General features: G+C 39.8%; 1 protein-coding gene across 4 annotated transcripts in view; it reads right to left on the bottom strand.

Annotated features, from left to right (window-relative positions):
* trpm3 (transient receptor potential cation channel, subfamily M, member 3) overlaps window positions 1-24,430 on the bottom strand; it is a 132,260-nt gene that overhangs the window by 42,241 nt on the left and 65,589 nt on the right. For all 4 annotated transcript variants that reach the window (XM_068703377.1, XM_068703378.1, XM_068703380.1 and 1 more), the window contains exons 2-8: window positions 24,207-24,286; window positions 20,939-21,140; window positions 19,515-19,735; window positions 17,556-17,679; window positions 16,348-16,519; window positions 4,380-4,554; window positions 3,682-3,805 (exon numbers count right to left, since the gene is read on the bottom strand). In XM_068703377.1, coding sequence (XP_068559478.1) covers window positions 3,682-3,805; window positions 4,380-4,554; window positions 16,348-16,519; window positions 17,556-17,679; window positions 19,515-19,735; window positions 20,939-21,140; window positions 24,207-24,286 — 1,098 coding nt within the window. The remainder of the gene's footprint in view (window positions 1-3,681; window positions 3,806-4,379; window positions 4,555-16,347; window positions 16,520-17,555; window positions 17,680-19,514; window positions 19,736-20,938; window positions 21,141-24,206; window positions 24,287-24,430) is intronic.

The raw sequence follows: 24,430 nt of genomic DNA, 5'->3' as shown, positions 1-24,430 counted from the left end.
TTTTAAAAGTAAAAATAAATAAACATTATCCTGCAATGTCTGTCATTTTAGTCTCCAGATTAAATATTGCAAACTCATCAATCCTGCGCAGTTACTGCCAGTACAAGAGGGCATACCACGACAGTACAACACAGAAGACCATGTACATAGCAGTTAGTATACTGGTAGACATGAACAGTTTGATCACCATGCAGGAGCATTTGAATGCTGTCAAGCTTCTTTTTATTTTGTGCATGTCTATCCATTCTGTTTAAACACAGTATTTCTGCACAGCTGCAGAAAGGCAGTGTAATATTATGGGTATTATACTAGAATGAGATTCCAATGGTTGCTGCATAGGATTGTTTCCGACTAGTGTGATCCAAACATTACCAATAACTCCAGAGCAAGTAAAAAACAGACATTCAAAGCTTCATTCAAAAATCTCGAAGGAAGCTGACATTCAGTACAGCCTTACTACTTTTATTAAGTTGTCCTGTAGTATTATAATATCTGAGAATTGAAAAGTGGTTTAGTCTGATCAGGAATCAAGTGGGTGACTTTAACACAGGTTATATGAGTATGGTGACCCAGCAGATTGGAAGCTCCCCAATGCAAAATGAAACACGTTTCACCATGAAATATGAAATAGGCCAAGCCATACATGTTTTGGTTTCACTAAAAAAATCAGTTGACCACACAGGGAAACATGTTTATTCCATTTTAATTGGGTCTACAGCAAAACCATGACAAGAGTGTTTCCGGTTTTGCATGAGACAATGGGAACCCTCTCTTTTGCTCATTCTCATGTTATTCCTTCCTCCCTTACAGTTATTCCCCTCCAATCACACATGCATAAACACTTCAATCAGTGGCTTTCTGAGTGTGATCAGGGGGAACCCTGATCAGTCTAATAAATAGCAGGCTGGTGAAATTACTTCAGTGAGACAGAGAGAGAGAGAGAGAGAGAGAGAGAGAGAGAGGTGCCAGACAGCAGAGAGTTTCATCTCTCTCTCTCTCTCTCTCTCTCTCTCTCTCTCTCTCTCTCTCTCTCTCTCTCTCTCTCTCTTTCTCCAACCATTACCAAAGTTGGCTTTTTGAGACTGTGCATGGTGTATGGGCACTAATGATTGCAATATGTGCTCACTGAGAAAAGCCTGAGTTATTATGGAAGACATACAAGGAAGAGGATTGCTTCCACTGAATACATTTCCATAGAGTATGCTGTCAAAGTTTTATCCATGAATCTTGTTTAATTCCTGCTCTTGCGCTCTTCTATCTGATCATACAGATCTATTAATTAGACAAAGTTACACACTGACAAGTAGTGTAACCCCAAATGTCTGCATTTTAACTGTGGTTAGCATGTTAAAGAACACTACCTTTCTGTCAGTAAATGGATTATCAGACAAATACCTAATTGTCCTGTAAAACAGAGGAATATGAATACAAGGGTGAAACAGTTGGTGGACATATAATATTGCCAAAATCCACTTTCAGTGTTCGGTTGCAGCATGGCAGCGGTAACAGTTTTTTAAGTTCAGAGAGAGGCAGAATCAGATTATCTGGCCTGTACAGCTGCTCCTGCTAAATGATTCACACATTGTTCTGCTCTGGTGTATTGTATTCAGACGAAGCATCAGTGTGAGCATCAGACAGCCACTGGAACCCCACTGGCAACACAATCAATCCACTTACATGCTGCACAACCATGACCAATGCAGGGCTGCCTGCAAAATACTCTGTGCATGTTTTTGTGAGTGCACTTTGTGTATGCAAATACCTTTTGATTTTTTTGTGTGTTACTCGTTTTCCTGCAATTGCTATATTAACTGAAACACAGAATAAAATGATTAATCTACAGTATTTTTTAGGGCTGCACAATATTGGAATGTATATATCTGCAACATATATATATTGTGATATTAAAAAATACAGGAATATTTACCCTAAATTTTGTACACCTTAAATTTAAATGCATCAATATGTTGCACTTAGAGAACAAAATGAAGAGGCTTGATAAAGGATGTTGTGCTCTTTCAAACATGTTTGTGCTCTAGCAAACAATTTTGTATAGATGTGAGTGGGGATGACACAGCAAAAAAGTAACACCCACAAAGCATGTTTAACAAGTGTTTCAAGACGGGTCAGGTGGGTTGGCGACGTCACCACAGAGCGCACAGAGAGGACATTCTGCCCCGGTTGACAGTCACACCGCAGGGAGAGGGCACAACACTAAAAGTCTATGGCCGAGTGGCGAGGTCAGAGCGAGGGACGCTGTAAAGTTGAAGCAGACTGCACCGACCCAACTTATTGAGAAGTTTGAAAATACATACGGTGCATTATGAAACTGTGGCAGGTCTAACTAGACTGTCGGTAATTAATTGAAACACGTGGAGTTTTCCTTTTGTATCAAGCAGCAAAAAAGTTGTTTTACGCAAATCGCAATGTTGATGCTTAAACGATATATGGTGCAGCAGAGTATTTTTACAAACTGGGAAGATTATTGCATGGTAAATACCTGTCATTTAAAACATCCCAGTCATTGTGTTTCTAGATGTTAAACTGAATTCTACACTTTTACTTCTAAGTCAAAAAAATAAGGCTTAGGTGTGTGTATGATACTAATTACAAATGTACTAGCAAAATGCTACTGGCAGCCAGCAGTACCAACAGTCACTGATCTGGCAAATATTCCCTCCCCTTACAAAGGCATTGTGCACTACGTTCAAAGTGAGTTGAGGCGAGAGCAACCAAGTGGTAAATAAGTTAGTGATGCTGCACAACTAAGATACAGTAAAAGCTGCTAGCTGTTTGTTTTGTGGGTTGCGTGTGGGTGTTTGCGTGCACTGCTGTGGTGCACACTTTCAATCGCAATGTGTGTGTCATATAGAGCAATGTGGCAAGAAAGCCACATGCCCACTGCTACTGTGATCAAATGTACCATGATGAAAACGTATACACACACAGACATAATTGTCACCCCTGCACTTACAGCAGTCAACAGCACTATCAAGAGGTCGCTTTTATGTGACTGACAGTGCTCTAAAGGGACTGGGAATTAAACACTGCCAAAGGGGAAAAACTCTCAAGGTGGAGGCCATTTGGTCCCAAACGTCATCTGAATATATTTACATCCACTTAACATTACATGTCATGCATAAAAGATGGGTTAATACTTGCTTCAATATTAGCTTCATGATGAGCAAGCTTCAATTCACAAATCCATTTGTTCCTCCTTCACATATTTTTCATTTTTGGGCTTCTTTATACAGCATAGACATCAAAGCTTGAATGATCGGTGATATTACTGCTATTGGTGGTTTAATGGTGTGTGTGTGGGTGTGTTTAACCCATTTTTTGGGGACATAATTCTGTTAACACAGTCACATTGTGGGCACTCGCCTTCCTTATGGGGACAAAATGCACGTCCCCATAACATAAATCATAAAATTTTAGGGTGAAGACTCCAGGAAATTAATGTAAGTCAAGGTAATGTTCTCAAAAGTCATGAAAACACAACTGTGTGCGTGTGTGTGTGTGTGTGTGTGTGTGAGTCTGTCAGCTCTTCAGTTTTCTGTATACTGCTCATATGATTGCTTTATCTGCATCAGAAAATATAGTCATGCACATGCAAATATGTGCATGTCCATGTGTGTCTGCTGGCATGTGTATGTGAACATTTATTAAAGTGACACTCACCAGCTCCTTCTTCTTCATGCACTCCATGAGAATGATGAACAGATGTTGGGCCTGTGTGCGGCTGTAGGTGAAAGTCTTCTGGATGGTCACCAGCAACTGGTCTCTTAGAGACTCGTTAATTATGCTGCAGAGGTGCAGAGAAAAAAAAAAAGAGTGTGTCAGGAAAGGGGTCGGATAGAGGAAGGAGAATAAAACAGTGAGGGGGAGGCAGGCAAATTAGATTTGCTTGTCAGTAAGTGAAACCAAGGTTGACTGGAGCTCTCAGTCCTACTGTCTCAGAGTCCTTGGTGAGATGTGATTCTGCAAGTTTACCTTAACTTGATATATGAAGCTATAAAATCTAATTCTCACAAAAATCTATTCTAAATTCATGGTGTGTTTTATGATGAATACAACCAAAAAAGTCTGCTGTGTTTTTTTTAAAGTGACACATTAGCCCATTTCACAAAATGTATACATTTTTGCAAGTTGTTGCATCAGTTTTAACATCTGGAAAATAACACTGTTGCTGTCATGTACAGTATACATGAAATTGTATACTTGTTATGTTTGATCTAAGGCACTTTGTTTGTAAAGACTAATCAACTAAAAATATCAGAAATTCAGATTATCAACAACCTTTTCCACATTGGATAAACATTGTATTAGTAAGTGTTTGCCCTTGGATTGTAGAATAATGTGGACATGTGAGTGCATACCCTCCCTCCTCAGAGTATTTGTGTCCGAAGGCCAAGATGTCTGAGGCCCTGCCGCTGCCATCACACACAACCACAGGGACGGGAGGTGTGTCCCTGAGGTACTCCAGCACAATGGAGATCACATTAGGGCCTCCCTCTACGATTAGAGCCACCACCGGCACACCTTGACCAATACCTGCACATGAAAACAAGTGGGTGGTTTTAGAAAGGATGAAACAGGGATGAACAACACAGAAAAGGGGACAGAAATGTGAGGAAAGAAGAGGGAAGTTAAGAATAGAAACAAAAACAGAACAAATAAGTTTCATTACATCAGCAAGACTTGATCTCTAAATAGAAAAAAATATGTCCAAATGTGTTGCCAAGGTCCAAATTTGACACCTGTGATGTCTCATAACTGTATTGTCAAGACACTATGCTTTCTAATTATAGTAGAGAGGTTTTTAAAAAAGCATCGGTACCAAAAATAACCAGCCCACTTTGTGCTTTGTTTTGTGGTTCTGTGGCATGGATGTGTATGTGTGTGTGTGTGTGTGTGTGTGTGTGTGTGTGTGTGTGTGTGAGAGAGATTCAGAGATAAACCCCACGCTGTTCTACACAAAAAAGGCTCCTTGCCTGCTAATCATTGTCTATTTACGGTAACTATGCATGTTTAGCAGGTTGGTTTTTCTGCACATGGTGAGACTATGTACAGGAGAAGGTACTGTAGATATGAAATGTATTGCCAAACTCTCAAACAAACGTCCTGCTTGTGTTGCTCCTTTTCCTGCTTCTTGTTTCCTTTCCATATTGTATTTCTCATCATATCACTGAACGTTGCCTTTAAGCCACAATAAACCCCAGAGTCCAATTCTTTCTTACCCCCCTATGTTCTTTCCCTTTTTAGTGGTCTCTCAGTTCAATCCATTTCCTAAACCCTCCTTCCCTCATCCTGTCCTTTCCTGATCTCTGTCTCACTTCCTGTCTTTCCAGCTGATCTTTCTATAGACACTCCGTTCTCCTCTTCTCCCTCCCGTTGTGCATCATGAGGTTGTTTTCAGACGGCTGTTTTGACTCTTCTAATTCAAAAGCTGTGTAACTGCTGGATCTTCCCCGCCCTGCACCCTCATCCTGGTCTGCATAATTCACACGGGAGAAAGCGTCTCTTAAACACGCAGGCAGACGAGCGCATACAGATGTGTGCTTACATACTGTATGCGCATACACACACACAAACATAAGCACACGCACACATTCAGAAGCATGCCCACCACCATTACGCTTTGCCTCACACAGCCTCGTGCGGCCTTGCAACAGGGACAGTTACATAAGGAGAATATTTTAAGGGCCTTGCACTTCAAAGAGGTAAAACGTCAGTGTGCCACAACACATCACACGACCATACATCAACAGAGCTGAATGTGAGAGAAGCAGACTAATAACTTGCATTTTGTATCTGATTCTTCCATTTCTTTTGAATGTCTATTTCTGCTGTTACCTGCATGTGTGTGAGCCTGCACTTGTGTCAGATCAAGCATTGATATTGATGACTAGTGAGCTTTGGAGGCAGCGCGGCAGTATCCAAAGCAGATTATTGTTCAACTAAAGAGCAGATGAGGAGGGGAAAGCACAGCTGTGTCATGGCTATAATTGGTAGCACGAAAACACACACACACACACACACACACACACACACACACACACACACACACACACACACACTCACACAAATACAGATAGAGGCACACACAAGTAAACAAACCACAGATGAAATATAATTCTCTTCTGCCCGACTACCCTACCAAAAAAACTAACACATTTCCTGATGGCTTTTGACCTCCCGTTCACAGTTCTTTTTTTTTTTTTATTAAGAGCTTTGACTACTGTATTTATTACTGAAGGAACTCCGATGTATCAATATCGCAGCCCGTTAATTCAAAGCTGTCCACCCAGCGCAAATGCAGACAAATGTTCTCCTGTTTACTCCTATGAGTGCCCTTTAACTTTAAATAATATTTTGACGCTAAATGCGTTTACATTTTACTGGACCTAATGATTATAATTGTGATAATTCAATGAGTAATGTCTCTGTGAGACACTCTTTTTAATTTTGCAGAAATATGTAGTGTAATGTATTTATTAAAAGTTTTCTGGATTCATGGACATGATGTGACCTGAATTTCAATTGGGACTGCCACTAAAAAACTGCCACAGTCCAGTAATGTTCCTGGGAGCTTGACTGGGAACTGAATCCCTAAACATAGAAGTGTTAACACTCTGCCAACCGCTGCTTCTACGGGATTTTCCATTTCATACTTTTTTAAGTTAAATCCCATGATTGTTGGAAAGCTGAGAGTCCTTTGAATAATTGTCTGTGGAGGCGGATTTTGTGGTCTGAATTTTCCCTTCATATCAAATAAAACACTAAGTAGATGAACACAGGGTGGTTGAATAAGTCTGCACTTTCAGAAGAATACCTATTGTTCTAGATGAAAATGTGAACCCAAAGCTGGAGAGCTAATCTGTTTTTAGAGTATTTAGTGAAGATGCAATCCTTCTTACTGGAGTTCACCAAGTGTTTCCTGCCAAAGTACAACACTGTGTTGCAGTGAACTGGTAAAAGTATGTATCTGTGTTTTATTCTCCTCATTACTCTACTTCTACATTCCATCAACTTTTCTTTATGTTTGCTAATCCAGAAGTGAGGTGGGACAGGAAAATGTACTCTAGTGATCAATTAAACTTTAATAAATGAATTAGAGTGGAAACAATGTTGTATCTTTTACAAACAGTTGCAGAGCTGTACTCCAGGGTGTGTCAGTACACAAAGACATCACTGTTTGGTGTAGGCACAGATGTAACTGAGACCACATCCAACTACACCAAGCTGTGATGCCGACAGAATATTTTAAACAGACACATATAAAATATATATACCTAGTGGACAGTTAAGAGAAGGATGAAATATAATATATATCCTGTTCTTTTAACCAATGTATTTTAAGGCTCTCTTATAAGGGTGGAAGTCGGGGTGCTATACAAAATGTAAATATACACCATGTACACTTGGCGGCTAGTGTTACTATCTGAAAGGTATTTAATAATAAAACAAAATAATTCAAACTAAATCACTGTTGCAAGCTGCGCTCCAACCGTTTCCTGACCTTGAAATTGTCCTTTCCCGTCTGTGTTATTTTGGTGCACAAAGCACACCGTGAGAGCAGACAGGTGGCAGGTTCGTTCAAATGAGGCAGTGCAAAAGGAGTTGTATATATTTTGTTGGAAATGAATATTAGACCTGGAGTTGAGAATAAAAGGCTGTCAATCTGTTGTAACTTGGGTGATTATCTTTTATATTATTATGTTTTTAATAAGATCTTTAACTGTTTTTGTTTTTAAATATCAAACAATGACCACATCTTATATATGTGGGATATATATTCTGAGGAAACTTGATTTCATAAAATACACACTCTACACAATATACCCTATACAATCTGTACTGTCTCCCTCAACACATTCAGCCTTTCCACCCACTATTCTTGTAATGCCTGTATCCATGGACCATTCACACACTCCAACGCATCAGATAACACAATCGGCAAACCCCTACTCTCTCCCTTGTCTCTGGATCTCATACATAGTTTTAACCCAGTGCCGCAGCCCACACCTTATCTCTCAGGAGGGAAATTACTGTGAAACTGTGTGAAAAAGCAGAGGCAGTAAAAAAGGAGAGAGGTAGTCGATGAGACTCCGTGGCCACAACTTTCTATATTAACCAGTCTGGGAGACGAGGAAGTAACGAGGAAAAGAAGGAAATAGGGAGGGAAAGAGGAGCTTGTAAGCAAGACACACATAACATGCTTAAATGGTCCTAATTAAGGATCCAGCAATGACTCATCCTCTGCGTGTGTGTCTCTGTGTGCGTGGGTGTGTGTGAGTGTCTGCAAGTTTGTCCTTGTATGTGTCAAATTTGTATCAGCATGACTGGAGGAGGTGTGTTACAGTATGTGGGTCGTTATCTTCGCACCTCCCCCCCACCCTTGCCAACACACACACGCCAAAAATTAAAAAAGTAAAACACTCTCCCTCACACAAACATCATTATCCTAGCAAGGACCAAAGCAGACAGGACACATCAAATCTGTGAAGGGGACATGACTCGACAGGCAACAGAACAAAAGCTTAGGGGGTACATTAAAAGGGCAACGTTTCGCTCAAACTTTACTTTTTCAGTCGTATTGTGACATCAACATATGTTGTCTTTTTTTTCATACTCAGAGGAATTCCGATTAAATCAGATGGTCTGTGCCACCTTTTTACCAGTCATTTTAGTCAAGCTATAGCGTTACCAAGACTAAGAGATAATAAATCATGAATGATGTTATTGATCAGGGAAATACATTTACAACTGGGGAATTGGGTTTAAAGTATTGATTTGTGTGTTGGCGCGCGTGTGAGTCTGTGTGTATCTGCTTTTGTGAGAGCTATGTAAAAATGAAGCCTTGATTTGTTAGTTAGCTGCTGTAAATATGTTTGTGGGTTAAACAATTATACTTAAGGCAATGCATCATCCCACAAAGTCAAAAAAAGTGTAAATAAATTGAAAGTGTATAAAATGCCATCTGGATAAATGGGGTCTTAGTTTACTTGACTTGTCCTTGCCAAAACCCTTTTGGATTCAGCTCATACGACTTTGTATCAGCAACAACATACAGTATATTATCTCTAGTCTGCACTGACTTCAAATGATCCTAAAAGGTACAATAAACATGTCATCACGTCACAAGCGCTACAGTCAGCCTCTGAGTAGTCCTAAAAACTCTGTGAACCATTGGAAATGCTGGAATGCAGAAAGTCAGGTTTATTGTATAGCCCATAATCACAGTTAAAAATGGTGTTTGTCACAAATATGAAGAAACAATTGGTCAAAAAATAACTGTATATGACTGTATATGTTTAATTGTTAAATAGAGTGCATAAGGGACATCTCTGACCTTCTCACCACTAAGGGTTCTGTTAAGAGCCCTTTTCATCCAAAGTACCGTTTAGAAAGAGTTCTTCAAGGGTGTTAAAAGGAACGCCCACAATCCAGCCCACCCCCTCAAACACTGTGATTAGGAACCATGATTGTTGCAGGTTACGCTAAACCACATTAGCCCCAGCCCTTTAGGGTTCTAGATAAAATCCTTGGAATATAAATGGTGGAACTATTACACCAAAGAAGTGTTCTCTGTAGAACTGCTCATGGGGTTTCCTGGGTGGAACCCTTTTACAGATGTTTCTAAGCAAAACCCTTTATGTTGGGGTCTGGGTAGAACCCTCTGAAAGAGTTTCAGGTGGAACCTTTATAAATTAATTTACCAGGAAGGAAAAGGGGTTCTCATATGAGGACAAGCCGAAGAACCCTATATGGTTCTATAGTTAGCACCTTTATATCTAAGGGTGTACCTGGAGAAGAGGTTGTGTATCCAACCTGGCTCTGTTATCTCTCCACCAAAAGGGCTGAACACTGGCGGTTCTTGTTTGTCTTTTTTTGTGTCCATTTGTGCATAAACACACTTTATCCCTAATGACTTTTACTGTCCCCATGCTGTCTCTCTACGCTTGTTCTCAAATGCCTGAAAATATTTTATTGACTGAGCCACTCCCAGTGGTCACTCCCAGAGTCAGTTCAGCCCCATTGATTTAAACAGTCATCGGTGCAGTACCACAACTGAGACCAAAACCACTAACCAGGGGACTCTATATACATTTTTATGACTCATGGTATGGATTGTCTAGAGATCTGAATTAAAAATAAAAATTCACAGCACAATTTATAAGCTTTACTAAGCTTTTCCTGCTATTTGTGCTTTTTTGGATATACTGTATCTCTGAGCCAGATTCAAACTGAAAATGCAGTTATTTGATATGTGTCAAAGAACAAGAGCCACCAAGTAATCCAGTTGGTCACGCAGTTGGACAGAGCAAAAAAGGGGAGATATTATAAGCTATATCTGAAAATCGTGCGTTTGTTCAGGCATTTATAGTGGTTGAAAGAATAGTATTACTACCCTATTGACTTCCCATGTACCAATAATAATAATATAATCTCTTCTGTATCGGCTGCTCTACGGTGGAGGTCACAATGTCATGGCTAATCTGCAACGCAAGGCCTTATGGCTTCTGGATTCAATTACTAGAGCTACTTCATCTTTTTCCTCTGCTGTGACTAATGAAAACACTGCTATAGCAGGGTCAGTGAAGGTTACCCAGCAGACACAGAGTTTAAATGCACACACATTCAATATACAAAGCACTTATGCGCCCATTTCAATAGTCCATGCAATTTAAGTGAAATGGACGAGGGCACACTCAAGGTGCCTCATTCATTCTTGCAGACTTTATCTAAACTTGCACAAATGAATAACTTGATTTCCTCTTTGGGCATGGCATGTACAGCCAATTTAAGATTTGCACATTTGCAAAAAATACAGCAATGTGTGAGTGAATAAGATGCAGAGAATTCTATTTATTTCTTGTTCAATTTTAAGAGGAAAATAAAATAGACACACCTCGAGGTAATGTCGACTCACTGCCTGTATCCTCCACAGCTGCATCACACTTTCTTTGCGCTTTATATTATTCTCTTCCCCCTCGGCTCACACTCAATCCCTTTTCTGTGTCTTCATTTTCTCACTCTCCTTTCTTCTTCTTTTACTTGTCATCTCTCTGAGGCAGGTGTGTGATTAAAAAGCATTGTAGCCACATGGAGACATGTCAAAAGAGCAGTGCAGTGGCTGAGTGAGCTGTGCTGAATGGTGCCAATCATTTTATTGATTTTCTTCGTCTTTGACTTTGAAAATATCTGCTAGCTTCAAGACATGATAAGTAGAGGTTAAATAGGAAACATGTCTCTGTGTGTATGTGCCCTCACACTATAAAAGAGTGTGTTGGAATGAGCAACCATATTTTAAATGAACAATTTGTATATGATTATGCAATGCTCTGTCCCTCTGTTTACATGTGAAGCGTGCTGTGCTGCCTAAGCTGAATCCTTGTCACGGTTATCCAGGCTCATTTGCATCTGCATCTCTGACCACGTCTGGCTGAACAAGTCACGAGAGAGCCATGCATGTACGGCAGGGCAAAGCACTGAGCATTTACTCTAGCATGTGAATGTGCTGGCTCCAGTCCATCCACCACATTTATAGCCTCCCAACCCCAGTTTCCTGTCTGAAGCCATTTATTTTGTTTACCACCAACCAGCCAACCAGCTGTGCCTTCAATAGTCTTGTCCACTTTCCACTGAAGAGGGCACAAAACCCATGAGGCGACACCTTACACAACATCAAATTTACAGTCGAGACTGGAGGTATGCAGAGGGAATACACAGGTCTTGTCAGCAAAGGTGGTGTTAAGATGTTTAGGAACTGTCCAACTGTGCTCCAATGATGAGATTTGACAGGTGCCAATGGTGCTACCATAATTTGAAATGGCAATGCGCAATGTGCAAAATGACCACAAATATCTTATGGCAAAAGGAAATCAAAATGTAGCAAGGGATCAGTAAAAGTATCATGACCTAGAAGATTTGTTAAAACATTGTTTGCAATATCAAAGCTATATCTAGAGCGTAGTCAGACCAAAACACAATCACATTTGATATTTACAATTGACTCCCACATTTAAAAACTGTGTTGTATTGTGGAGCCAATTTGATTGCTACAGCATTTCCAGCACTCACATGGTGATAGCCGTTGCATGGAAAATTGCACACAGGCACAGTAGGATTAGCTACAGGATTGCCCAGACATCACAAAAATACCACAGGGGGAGATTACACATATCTATCCACCACACTTCTTTCATCTTGTGTTTGTGTGCAGTGTGTGTGTGACTGTGTGTTCAAATAAAAAAAGAGAAGAAAAAAAAAAAAGCTTGTGGTTACGTGTGGTCCACAACCCACATGTTAGGCCATTCAAACTAAACTGCTTTTTTCCTCTTCACTTTCTTTATCTTTCTTTCCTTGACAGGACCTCAGGCTACTCTTGGATCCCACGGTAGCCCTGCTGTGAGGAAAATTGATGCACTCTTTGATTGACCGTGGACAGGTAATCGAATTAAGAAATGCTCCTTGTCTGCCAACCCTTCAGAGGTGAATGAGTAAGTGAAAAATACTTGTGTGTACGCACAACAAGGTACAGTACAATAAACAGACACATACAGTAATCCCACACTGGGGCTGCACATTTGCATGAAAATCGGTACAACAAAAATTGTTGCAACATTCATACTACAACAAAATGGATACGTGGCTGGTTTGTCAATAGTGTATCCTTCTTGTGTATGTTATACGGTGAGTTGCAGCTGTGCTAGTGGATTTTTTTCCCAGGTTAAGATGCTTCAAATTAGCCTCAAATTTCACAGCCATGCAAAAATGAATAGTTATTACATTTCTTTCATTTCAATACCCCCTCTTATTAATCAGTGTATATGTGCAGCTGCCACACCTGTATGTTTTATTGGTCTATGCAACAGACATTGCGTAGACATTTTACACACTTCTCAAACTATTTGCTTTGGTCTTATACAACAAGTGGTGTGGTGTTCTTTAAATCAGCTTCAAAATAGTGTTTAGATAAATCTACCAACTGCAAAATGTATGAAGTTCCTAAAAACCAATAGCTAGATTCATCACATGCTCAATATAATATTAAAACAGTTCCAAGAAAAAAGTTAGTAAACTTGCTTTGATTCAGGTCACAGATACAAAATCACGTCACATTATATAAGAAAAGTTAATAGTACTATTCTGATTAATACTATGGATCCATTTTGGCTGATAGAGCATTTCACCTCAAGAGGCAACTGTTGTCAACCTGACTGGCAGGTTATAAAGTCGAAGCTTGTTCTCAGCTGAGGCTAAGGTTAGTGTCAGAGTGAAAGCTCTGTGCTATGGTAGTCAACAGTAGATAAACAGCACACACAGTCACCTATCAGCTTGTTTCATTAACAGATCCCGGGCAGTATTAGTGCTGGATCTAGGTATATGTTCAGATGATGGATAAAGCAGGGATGGCGGAGTACATTCCCATCATATGGATGGTTAGATGCTTGTATGACGACTGGGCGTCCCTTTGCCTTCCCAGCCCCTTTTGTATGAGTCCAGGCATAGGATGACAAAGGGAAGTCCATAGGTCACATGACTGGATGATGAACAAGGAGGAAGTACATTTGTGTATCCTAACAACCCCAGGGAGATTTCCTAAATACCTAGAGACAATGGGTCAGGAGGAATACAGTTGTGGTTGGTAAAGAAAAGAAAACCCAGTTTCATCCTGAGTGACAGTCTGTATCAGTGAACATCAGTTATAGGTCTGACAGTGAAAAAAAATGGTGTTTACAAAGGTAAGATTTGCTTCATGATATTGCTCTTGACACTTGTAACCATGTATCCATTCCAAATATCTATCTCCTGACACCCTCAGTTTTCAAATAAGCATTGATGTTGAAATGTGTGCATTCATGTCACCCAAACCCTGAGGAAATTATTATAAAATGTCTTTATGTTGACAACAAAAGACGGTAATAACAAATCATGGCCCCAAACAAAATTTCTCTGACTCAGGTTTGTTCCCAGCACGTTCTACACAATGAGAGGCTATTGAGAAATATATTTAAAGGGCTTCAGCGAGGTTCGTGTGAGCTTGTGTCGTAGTTTGTGACCGTGTGTGAGAGAGAGAGAATGAGAGAGAAAAAGACAGAGAAATGCATTTGTATTCATGCAAATCCATTTGGTTTGTAGCTAAGGTATAATGTGGAAATTGAAAACGGAGAAATACAATGTGACAAGGACTCAACGGTGCATGAACACTCCACACAAAGGCCAGTATGTGCATGTGCAGACACAAATAAACATAAATATACAGTACACGCAATACATAAAAACCTGCGTCTCGCACAAACTAGAATTCAAATATACTCTTGCCGCCTTTTTATGAGCATAATATGCCTTTGATGCAATAATTCTTAAAATAAAGACATGGAGAGGTGCACAAAAATACATCATAGAGTGAGATTCTTTTGAATTTCAACAGTAGTGTGTAACAATACCGTGTCTGTCAAAATATACAAAATACATAAAAAATTAGGCCACTTCGGCATATGTGATGTAGACCAAGTGGTTTTAAAATCCTCCAGTGTACCATGTTCTGATTTGTATTATCAAGTATCAAATAAAGATAAAAATACCATTTAAAATACAAACATCTGATGCACCTTTCATTCCTTTAGGTGTGTTTACATAATACAACTTAATGTAGTTGTTGTTTCTGCAGTACAGTATATTTGTAAATGTACATGTGCAGTTGTCGACCGTGTGCTGATCGGTATGTCTGTGTTTGTTACATTTGTTAGCTTTGTGCAGCACCCCAGAACAAGGAGACAAGGATTATCAAGCAGGTTCATTTGAGGAAAGAGTTCATCTGAGCTGTCAGGGAGCTTTGAAAGAAAAAATAAACCCCTCCTGAAGGGAGGGACGGTTTCAAAGGCTGATCGAGTTATATCACAGCTGGCTAAAAATACACTGTCTGACAGCATGTGTTCAGTATAAAGCAGGTAACGATAATTTTAGTCCGGTTGCAGCTATAAAATAGAGTTTGAACCCAATTAACCCACAGTGGTGCCATCAATAAAAACAAGGATTACAGTTTCATGTTGTTATTATCACGCACCGTGACTAAAAAAACCTTCCTTTAATTTAGGGTAAGTAGGGCAGTAGCCATTACAGATTGGTACCGAATCCTGATATTAAAGCACCGGTGCTACATTTTTAAAGACCGGAGTATTGATAAGCTTCAATGTTATTGGTTCTTATATTGGTACTTTTTAACGTTTTGGTGTAATTTATTAGCACACTGCAGCATCTCTTCTGCTGTGTCAGGGCTGAGTTTCTTCAACTACACACAAACACAATAAAACACATCCAAGCACACACATGGAGTGAAGTCAGCAAACAGCAGATTGGTTCAAAGTAAACCAGTTGGCTGGAAGATAACTCAAAGTCTACATGAGTTGATGCCAACTACAATCGTTATCGTAAGTGTAAAACCTTTGTGAGTAAGAAGCCAACAGTTTATCACTACATGCTCAACAAGCATAAACATGTAAATAAAAGCAATACCTATTTCAATCAACTATGTCCGCAGTCTCATCCTCCGCCGCTGTTTTACACAACCACAGTGCACTAGCTTGGTTAATAGTGAATTGTTACAAACAAGCTCTATCATAAGCTGTCTGTATGTAGTGTAACTGTTTGCCACAGATCTTAAAATTCCTGAAAGATTTTCTGCTTTCTGAGACAAAGCAGCCCCTTTTCTTTACTAACGGTATACCTGCCGGCAGTAAATCAAATCAGCAGATGGACGAGGACAGAGGACATGAGGAATGACTGATACTGAAGTCTGCGTTTTTCCTTCTTTATGAACTTCACTCAGTATTGTGATGTCTGGGATATTGTTTATTTTGTTGAGGCTATATGATTAGTTGTGTGTTTGGCTAATCTCGCATTCAGCTGCAGCAAACTGCATACTTTCTTGGCTGACTAGTTGTGGCTTCATGCTTAAGGACCTCTTGTGGTTGCTGTGACTCACAGTTTCTCAAAACACCTTCTTTTAACTGTTTTATACTGGCATTGACTGCCTCCTAACTCCTCTCTCACTACTCCTAACCGGCACCCCGGCCAGCAGGGGCCGCTAGCGATAACACAGCTGAGGGCACAGTGGGGTGGAAACAGTTTGCACCTTGTTAATGTTTTTGACGGTGTGTTTGGCTAACAGCTAATGGAACTACCAGTACATACACTGCTGTACTTAGCCGCAACTCAACAACTGCTAAGTGGGCAGACAGCTTGGTGAGTTTACCTTTGTGTTTTGGCACTATTGTATGAAGTGCATTATACATCAACTTCAAGCCCATTGCTTGTAAAATGGTAAATTCCACTCACGTGTGTTGATCTTCTGCAGGGAGATGTGTTTCTCAAGCTGACGTCGCAGTTTGACCTCAGCGCCGTACTTTCCCGTGGTGCCATTGTCTGCCAGGATGAAGTGGGAGTGGAGACTGTTTAGAACCGTCAACTTGCTCATGGGGTTGGACATGGTCTGGTATGGACGCACCACCTGTCCGGGAAATTATGAAATTTAACAGCTACACAAACATCTGGGAAGGGGTATGTGACAACTTGACAAAGGAAAATGTTTGGTTTACTGATAACAAAGGCATGTTTTCTTAGCATCATTTATGTTACCCAAGTATAGACAGAAGGTCATATGGGAAAAATTATAGAATGTTCTCATTTTCAAGAGTTTTAACTAAAGAAGCACATTTTAATCGTGAGCTTATTTCCAAACTAAGCCACAGTTTGAAAGGCATAAGCATCTACCAAGCAGAGAGAAACTAACAAAGAGACGGTACTGGTTGAACAATGGGAAATATTGGATTCGCCGTTTCGGTGCTTGACCCATTCTTCGGACCAAAAGTCAGGATAATGCAGCCTCTTGTTTTTAAAATCAGACATCAACATTTAAGGAGAGATATTTTGTCAGGGTGATGAAAGATGTGTGTTTGGTACTTAACAAATAATAAAAAAATAAATAAGAGACCAATGTATTTTCAATAGCAACTGCACATTTATTTTACTGTTTCACTAAAAACTGGATTACCATTTATACGACATTAATTCATCAGTTTCTCAGAAGCTTGAATTTGGTCAAATAGAGAAACCCCAGACAATCTGAGGTAAACTCATCTGGTCATTAGGCGTACAGTTGAGACCAACCAAGCATGGAAAAAGAGCTTCAGTACTTAATTATCTCATTTCAGCTACCAACATTAATCTGCTCTGCTTGACTTGTTCAGTAGAACATTCAGATTTTTTTTTAAACTATAACATAATATTGATTCCAGATATTTCAATGAGTCAGCATGTGTTCTGCAGTGTTCCGCCAGCTGTGTCCAACTCACTTTGAAGGAGTGTTTATCACAGATTGGATTGGCTTACTCAGCATCTCAGTTAATAAACCGTTAACTGCAATTCACAGGCTGTGGCAACTGTGGGCTGTATGTAATGTTTTTTCACATCACACAAAAAAGCATGCAACCACCCGCTCTCAAACTGTTTCATATTGTTCAGTTTATATATTCTTGGAGACTTACATCTTTGCCAACAAGATCCTCTTGATTTTCTACGATGCCCCACGGAGCAATGCCAATGGTGCAGATCTTCCCCCTTGACTTGGAGGCGTGGTCTTTCAATGCATCACCAACATGGCGTATATCACTCCTGTGTGTGTGCAAAAATGTTTAAGAGTGTTCGTGAGAAGGACGGAGACACAGATAACAAAATCTGTTTTTGTCACTACCAATACACAGTGTAAACTTTGATAATGTTACAATCTGCTGTTAAAAGATAAACAAGATCTATGAGGTGCAGGGTAAGGGCAGCAGGGGTTGGTATGGAAGCCAATTTGAATATACTCACACACACAGACACACACACACACACACACACACACACACACACACACACACACACACACACACACACACACACACACACACACACACACACACAGCTTCAAACACAGACGGGTCGTAGCTTCAGGCCTCTAGTTGTTGTCCTCAGGGAAGCAGCAGTCAGACCTGGAGGCCATCTCGTACCATCTCTTCTGCTGACATTCATTCTTTCTCTACCTCCATTATTCAGGCCTTCCTCTCCCTCTTTCTTGCCTTTGAACCCATTGTGTCACTAAATCTTACTTTTTATTTATTTATTTATTTATTTATTCAAGTGTGAGCCCTCTACTGCATCCAACGGTGTATCATTTATTTCCATCTGTCTCATCTCGCCTCCCATCTTTGTACTTATTTAAAGCCTGCTATATTTAATTTATACAACTAAAAATGCTTTTCTTTTTGTAAACCTGGAAACAATACAAGAACAATACAAACAGCGAACAAACAAAGTGACACAGCATTGAAAAGAAGTCCAAAGGTAAAACTAAGAAACAAATATGTGGTCCATTCCATTCCCAGTAATATAAAAACATATACATTTTGCAACATGGTCGTTCATTTTAATTTCCATGTATAGTAATCATTGATATCATTGATACCATTCAATATACTACACTTCCACTGATATGTGAAACAGGAGCAGCAAATTTACCAATTTTGTGACTTCCCGCAACTATCCATAGTTTACCAAGCTCAGAAACATAGTATCACTCAGGGAGACTCTCCATATGCATGATAAAGCCATATCTATGCATAAGCCATGTGCTCTCAATCTGTCAGCTGACTTGCCACTATATTCATTTCTACCAATCTTATTTTTTTGTCTCAAACACTGTTACCCAATCATCTTGTTGCTGTCAGACGCTGACACTGTTTCTTTCTGGACTTTACACTTACAACCCTTCACCTAATATGCTCAAAATCCAGTCCACTGAGCTCCTCATACAGTAAATCCTGCTCCAGGACAAACTCATCCAGCTACTCAGTATCTCTGAAAAGAGTGTTAAGGTGATCTTCTCCACAACCTTGATGCTTCAATACTCCTAACAGAGAAAATCCTATGTTTCTTTAAATGGAATACCACTCATTGAAAAGTATATATTCATGATAGGCTCTTATTGTGTCATTTATGTCACACAACAAATTAAAATATAACTCTTTTAGCTTTTTGTTCAGTCTTCCCTGATATAAAGACAGTTTGTGAAATAAGATACATGTTGTTGTCTAAATGTGATCTTTTTCATTGGCTTTAAGCAATAAAATAAGCAGTCTAGACTCCCTGAGAGTTATTCTTCACCTGTCTGCTCTAACTATAAGTGTCTGTAAGTATAAGTGAGTGCTCTTAATATCCTTAAAATAACCCCTTGGCAGTGATCCAGTGGTTCGACATCTTAACAGCCCTGAGGGGCTTTACAAATGGATATTTAATAGTTGATAACTTATGAAGAATATTTTAATACACTCATCATACTTCTCGCACAAGTGCATTAATAAAATATTTTTTACGGGGCACAGAAATATTGACACAAACATGCAATCAAATGGAGCACAATTTTTCACTATAGTACAGATTGTTTCCCAGCTGCATGTAAGTCCTGCACTTCACCTGTGTTGACTCCACCGGTGAAGATCCAGGCTCCTGTTGTCATGGCAGCCTTAATGAGCCCTTTCCCAAAGACCTGTTTGAGTTTGGGCTGTAATTCAAAGTTCTGCAGGCCCCCGTGGACTGAGATGAGCAGCTTGGGCAGATCCAGCTGCCACTCCTTGGTCATCAGGTGTAGCAGCAGGTCAGGCTTGGTGTCATAAGACACTCGCACGTACTGAAAACAGTGAGGCATGTGTGAGTGATGAACAGAGTAGCGCACCGGCATCACCCTCAGGCAGATGGTGACTTGAAGTCTGCATGTGCCTTAGACACAAACAGGAGCACATACACTACATGTTATAAAAGCATTCAATGTGAGACGAATCTGTCAAGGCTAAATTATGAAATGGAAAAATATCACCTGAATCAGCAAACCTGCCCTAAGTGTATGGTTTTCATTTTTGAGGCTACAACAGTATTGAACAGATGTTTGCTGTGATTGGAGAACCACATGCATTATAGAGCATCTGTTTATCTATCTAATCCACCCTCAGACACCCAACCTGACATGTGTCTGGATGAATTATTTAACACTAGGAATAAATCAGACATAATTCAGCAGCCGCATTCATCTGAATTCCCTGAAAGCTATAGCGTGTGTGATGTGATTCTGTCACTGTGGTTATCATAGCTGGTGTAAGTATGAATAACATGCACAATCAGACTAAAGTACTTTTGGAATGGATCAATTAATCAGGAACAATTTTATCTGCTGCAGTCTTAGACGCAATAATTACATTATAATTATATGTAATTACTTAATAATTACACTGATTAGATTGATTTTGTTCTGTCATGATATGATGCATTTTATTGCACATGTGTGATGGCTTTAAATTTGAGTGTTACAGTGTAATAGAAGCTTGATCAGAACGCTATACAAATACTCAAGAGGAGTCTTCATTACAAGTCATTTGCATTTGCATTTGGACGTATGAAATGTTTTAATTGCCGGAAAACCGTGCCAATCATAAATATATTCAACCATTTTTTTCAACGCTGGTATAACTGTGCCATCCAGACCAAGAGCTGAAGTCATCTCAGTCAGCCAAGCGTCTTAACACTTATCTTCTCTAAACCTGTGTGCTGTCAAACTACATCAGTTTACTGCAGCTGAGGAAAATTCTACAATCCTACTCTTACAGAATACTCAGCGAGGACCACTCGGCCTACTCTATCTTTGATCACTGATACATTTCACTAAAACCACACCTTAACATTAACAAAAGGGAGCACTTCCATCTGAGGTCAAAACCTCAGACATTTACAGAGAAAACTGGTTATTTGGATGTGTATTTTTGTGTAAAACTGTCAGGTTGTTCTGTTCTTGTTTGCCTTGGGACAAAATACAACACAGTAGATTTGTTATGAGAGTCACCATGGCTTTGTTGGAGTGTCCTCCTCCCTGGAACTCAATGGTGCCGAATGCATCAGTGGGGCTGAGCTGTGTGTGTTTGCAGATCGACCACTTCTCCGACAGGCTGTCATTCTTCGCCAAACGCTCTGCCTTATCATTCTGACTAGTTGATATGCCCGGGGGCAAGCCCACATGCTGACCAATCAGACGACCACAACAGCACCTGAGAGGAGAAAGTAGAAGTGCATGTAAGGCTACGTTCAAATTACAAGCCAATGTGGCAAAATACAATGTATTTGCTCTCATGTGACACATTCTTTTTGTGATTTTGTGATTTTGTAGATTGGACACTGAAATAATTTTTTCCCCAATCACGTGCCTAAGAAATTGACACAAACAGGAACACACGCATACACATACACTACATGTTATAAAAGTATTAAATGTGAGTTATCCTTAATTGGTAACATGTCTGATCACTGGCCATGCGACTGCTGTGAGAAGGTTCATATCGTGATTCACATCTTCAGTTGACCGTGGCTAAGTGGAGAGCAAGGCCGCCTTTCAATCAGAAGGGCGGCGGCTCGATCCCCGGCTCCAGCTAGTCTCATGTCCTTGAGCAAGACACTTAACCCCAAAATTGCTCCCGTAGCTGCGTCTACGGTGTGTAGATAGATACTGAATTGTAAGTCGCTTTGGATAAAAGCGTCTGCTAAATGAATGTAATGTAATGTGTGTTTTTCCACGTTATACTTCACTGCGCAGACCTGCAGAAGAAGAACCTCTCTCCCACAAAACTATATGGCAGTACATCATTGGTTATCAGACACTAATTATGTTTGTTACCCGGCAGGAAATACTTTTTCTATATTACTGAGTACTGCTGATGAATTGGCCGTCATGTTTCACTCAGTCTAACTGGGATTCAATAAATTTGCAAAAATTTAAATGAATAAAATTCAAATTAAAAATGTCTTAACCTTGTTGGTAATTGCAGATGAGCATTATCTGTAAAACATTATGTTTATTTACTTTACATGACTCAAATTAATACTGAATTATGTTAAATTATGTTCGCCGAATTAGTTAGTGTCTGTTTATGAGTCGTAAGAAATCATAAATTATCTTTTAGACGGAGTTGATGTTTAGCGAACAGTTGCCTTGTCATCAGTCATTTAAAATGTAAATCTAACTTCTCAAACAGACTTTTCACAGTTCACTCAGTTCATCTGATAAATTAAATCTTTCCCAAAGCACAATTTTTTGATTTAATGAAAATCATGTGTTACAAAAATGACATGGACGTGCTGAATGGCGGTGTTTTGTGATGTCAATTAGTAACTTCACAAATTTTATTTAGCTTAGTTCACAGAAGATCTGTCAAAGTTAAATATCAATGAAAAGTCTGCTTTAAGAGTCATACAAAGTCATCAACCCAGATCTGTTAAATTGAGAAACATGTTAACAGAGTCTGGCAGTCACTGGACACCAATAAGTCCGATGTGTATTTTTGGATCAATGGGCAGTCCCTCCATGTGTGTGATATTAATTGGCTGCATGTAAGGCGTTTCAGGGAAGAGATCCGTTCACACTGATATCAGATATGGGTCACTTCAAACATTACTGTGAACAGTTTAGGCAGAAAGATCAGATCTGGGAGGGAAAAAATGAAGTGAGCATTAATAAGACCTATCATGTGAACGTAATGTAAGATTGGTATAAAAACATAATCCTTCACGGAAAATAGTTGAAATCTTGAGAAGCCAGAGCCCCAAGAGAAGCTACTGTAGTGTCAAGAAAGAAAGAAAGAGAGAGAGAGAGAGAGAGAGAGAGAGAGAGAGAGAGAGAGAGAGAGAGAGAGCGAGAGAGAGAGAGAGAGAGAGGTTGCGTGTGACCGAGAGATGGTGAGAAAAAGCTTGAGAGCTGCCATAGTCGTGTGCTTAACAGTAAGAGGTGGGCAAGGACGAAATGACAGCTTGTCATCTGACTTTCATCTCCTGATTGGGAGGAGAGGAGGAGAAAGATCTGAAGGCCCCTGCAATCTTTTATTGGCTCTCTTTTTGTTTTCTGCTCCCTGATGTTCTCCTCTCCTTCTCCCTTTCAGCAACTGGAGAAGTTAGCAGAATGACAGTTATATGAATTGTAGTATTCCTACCCGAGTACATGCTTATTCAGATGTACTGAATGCAGCTTTCATATTCTGTGTTTTAACCTTAGAGGATGGAGTGGGAGCCCTGGGAGGAAAGGAAGTCAGGAGGCTTTGATCGTCACTTCATGTTACCGTCATTTCTTACCAAAGGTACTTTGCCTCCCTCCGCCTAATGCGTCAACACAAGTGTTTATGACTAAAAAGAGAAAAGTTGATTTGATCTTGAGGAACATCTCTTTCCTCTCCTTCTGGCTTCCACCCGCTTTCCTCAAGTTATGTTAATTCTGTTTACCTAACAAACAGTGCCATTTCCTGTGTGTGTGTGTGTGTGTGTGTGTGTGTGTGTGTGTGTGTGTGTGTGTGTGTGTGTGTGTGTGTGTGTGTGTGAGGGCCGGTACTGCAGGAATTAGACTTGTCTCTGTGAGTTTGTCACCCAAAGCAATAACATCAGCTGTGGTAAAGATTTTGATAACGTCAGTGTGACAGTAGATTTTGTGGAGCAGAGTGAGAGGAGATGTTTGAGATAATGAGCGCTGAAGTGTCTCTCTCAAAACGAAATCACATTTTGTTGAAGTGCTCTTATCCTTACAATCATGTTAAAGTATTATTATATATCCTCACTACATCACAGTTACACATTGCTGTACTGCTAAGCAGCATACACCGGTGGGCTCGATCTTCAGTGTTGCTTGAATTAATAACCTTTTAAAATGATGAAAGAATGAACTGGCCTGGCCCTGAGTTTCACATTTGTGGTTTAAAAATGTGTAATGTCAGTATTTCAGCTCATTAGTGTAGAGCATCTAACTGTGATGCAAATAGAGGCCAGCGTGATATTACTCTGAGGCATGTTTTAAAAGGTCAGTAGTGAAACAGGGCTCCTAATATGCTATCTGTGAGGTCACATTGGCTAACTCACTCATTAAGGTCTTGTAGCTTTTATAGCAAATAATGAAGCAGCTTAATCCTAAATACATATACTTCTTTTAGCTAAAAAAGACTTTCTTTATCCTTTGCTTCTTCCACAATTCAAAACAAAAATAACTATCTGGAACTAAGAAGAATGGAATTTTTACAGGTAAACACACCAAGTAATGCATTCATATTTTTTCCATTTCCTTCACACACATTATTACTTACCTATGGGGGTCTTTGGCGCTCACTATGATATGAACACATTCTCTCTTGCTGAATGCTCTTTCTATCCACGATTTCTGTGCCTGCAGAAATGAAGACAGAAGAAATCAGTGAGTCTTTGACAAATAATGGAGCTGTGACCTGAGCCTGCAGGAGTGGCATCAGATAGACAGAAAGAAACAGGCTGAAATCATGAGCAGGCTTGTGTTTGACTCAGGAGTTCACCT

This window comes from Cebidichthys violaceus, unplaced genomic scaffold, assembly GCF_023349555.1.
Source record: "Cebidichthys violaceus isolate CVI_PGR_0920_01 unplaced genomic scaffold, fCebVio1.0.p SCAF_9, whole genome shotgun sequence".
In the NCBI taxonomy this organism is placed as follows: domain Eukaryota; kingdom Metazoa; phylum Chordata; class Actinopteri; order Perciformes; family Stichaeidae; genus Cebidichthys; species Cebidichthys violaceus.
Note: the sequence above shows the minus strand (reverse complement) of the source record. Positions and strands in the feature narration are given on the sequence as shown.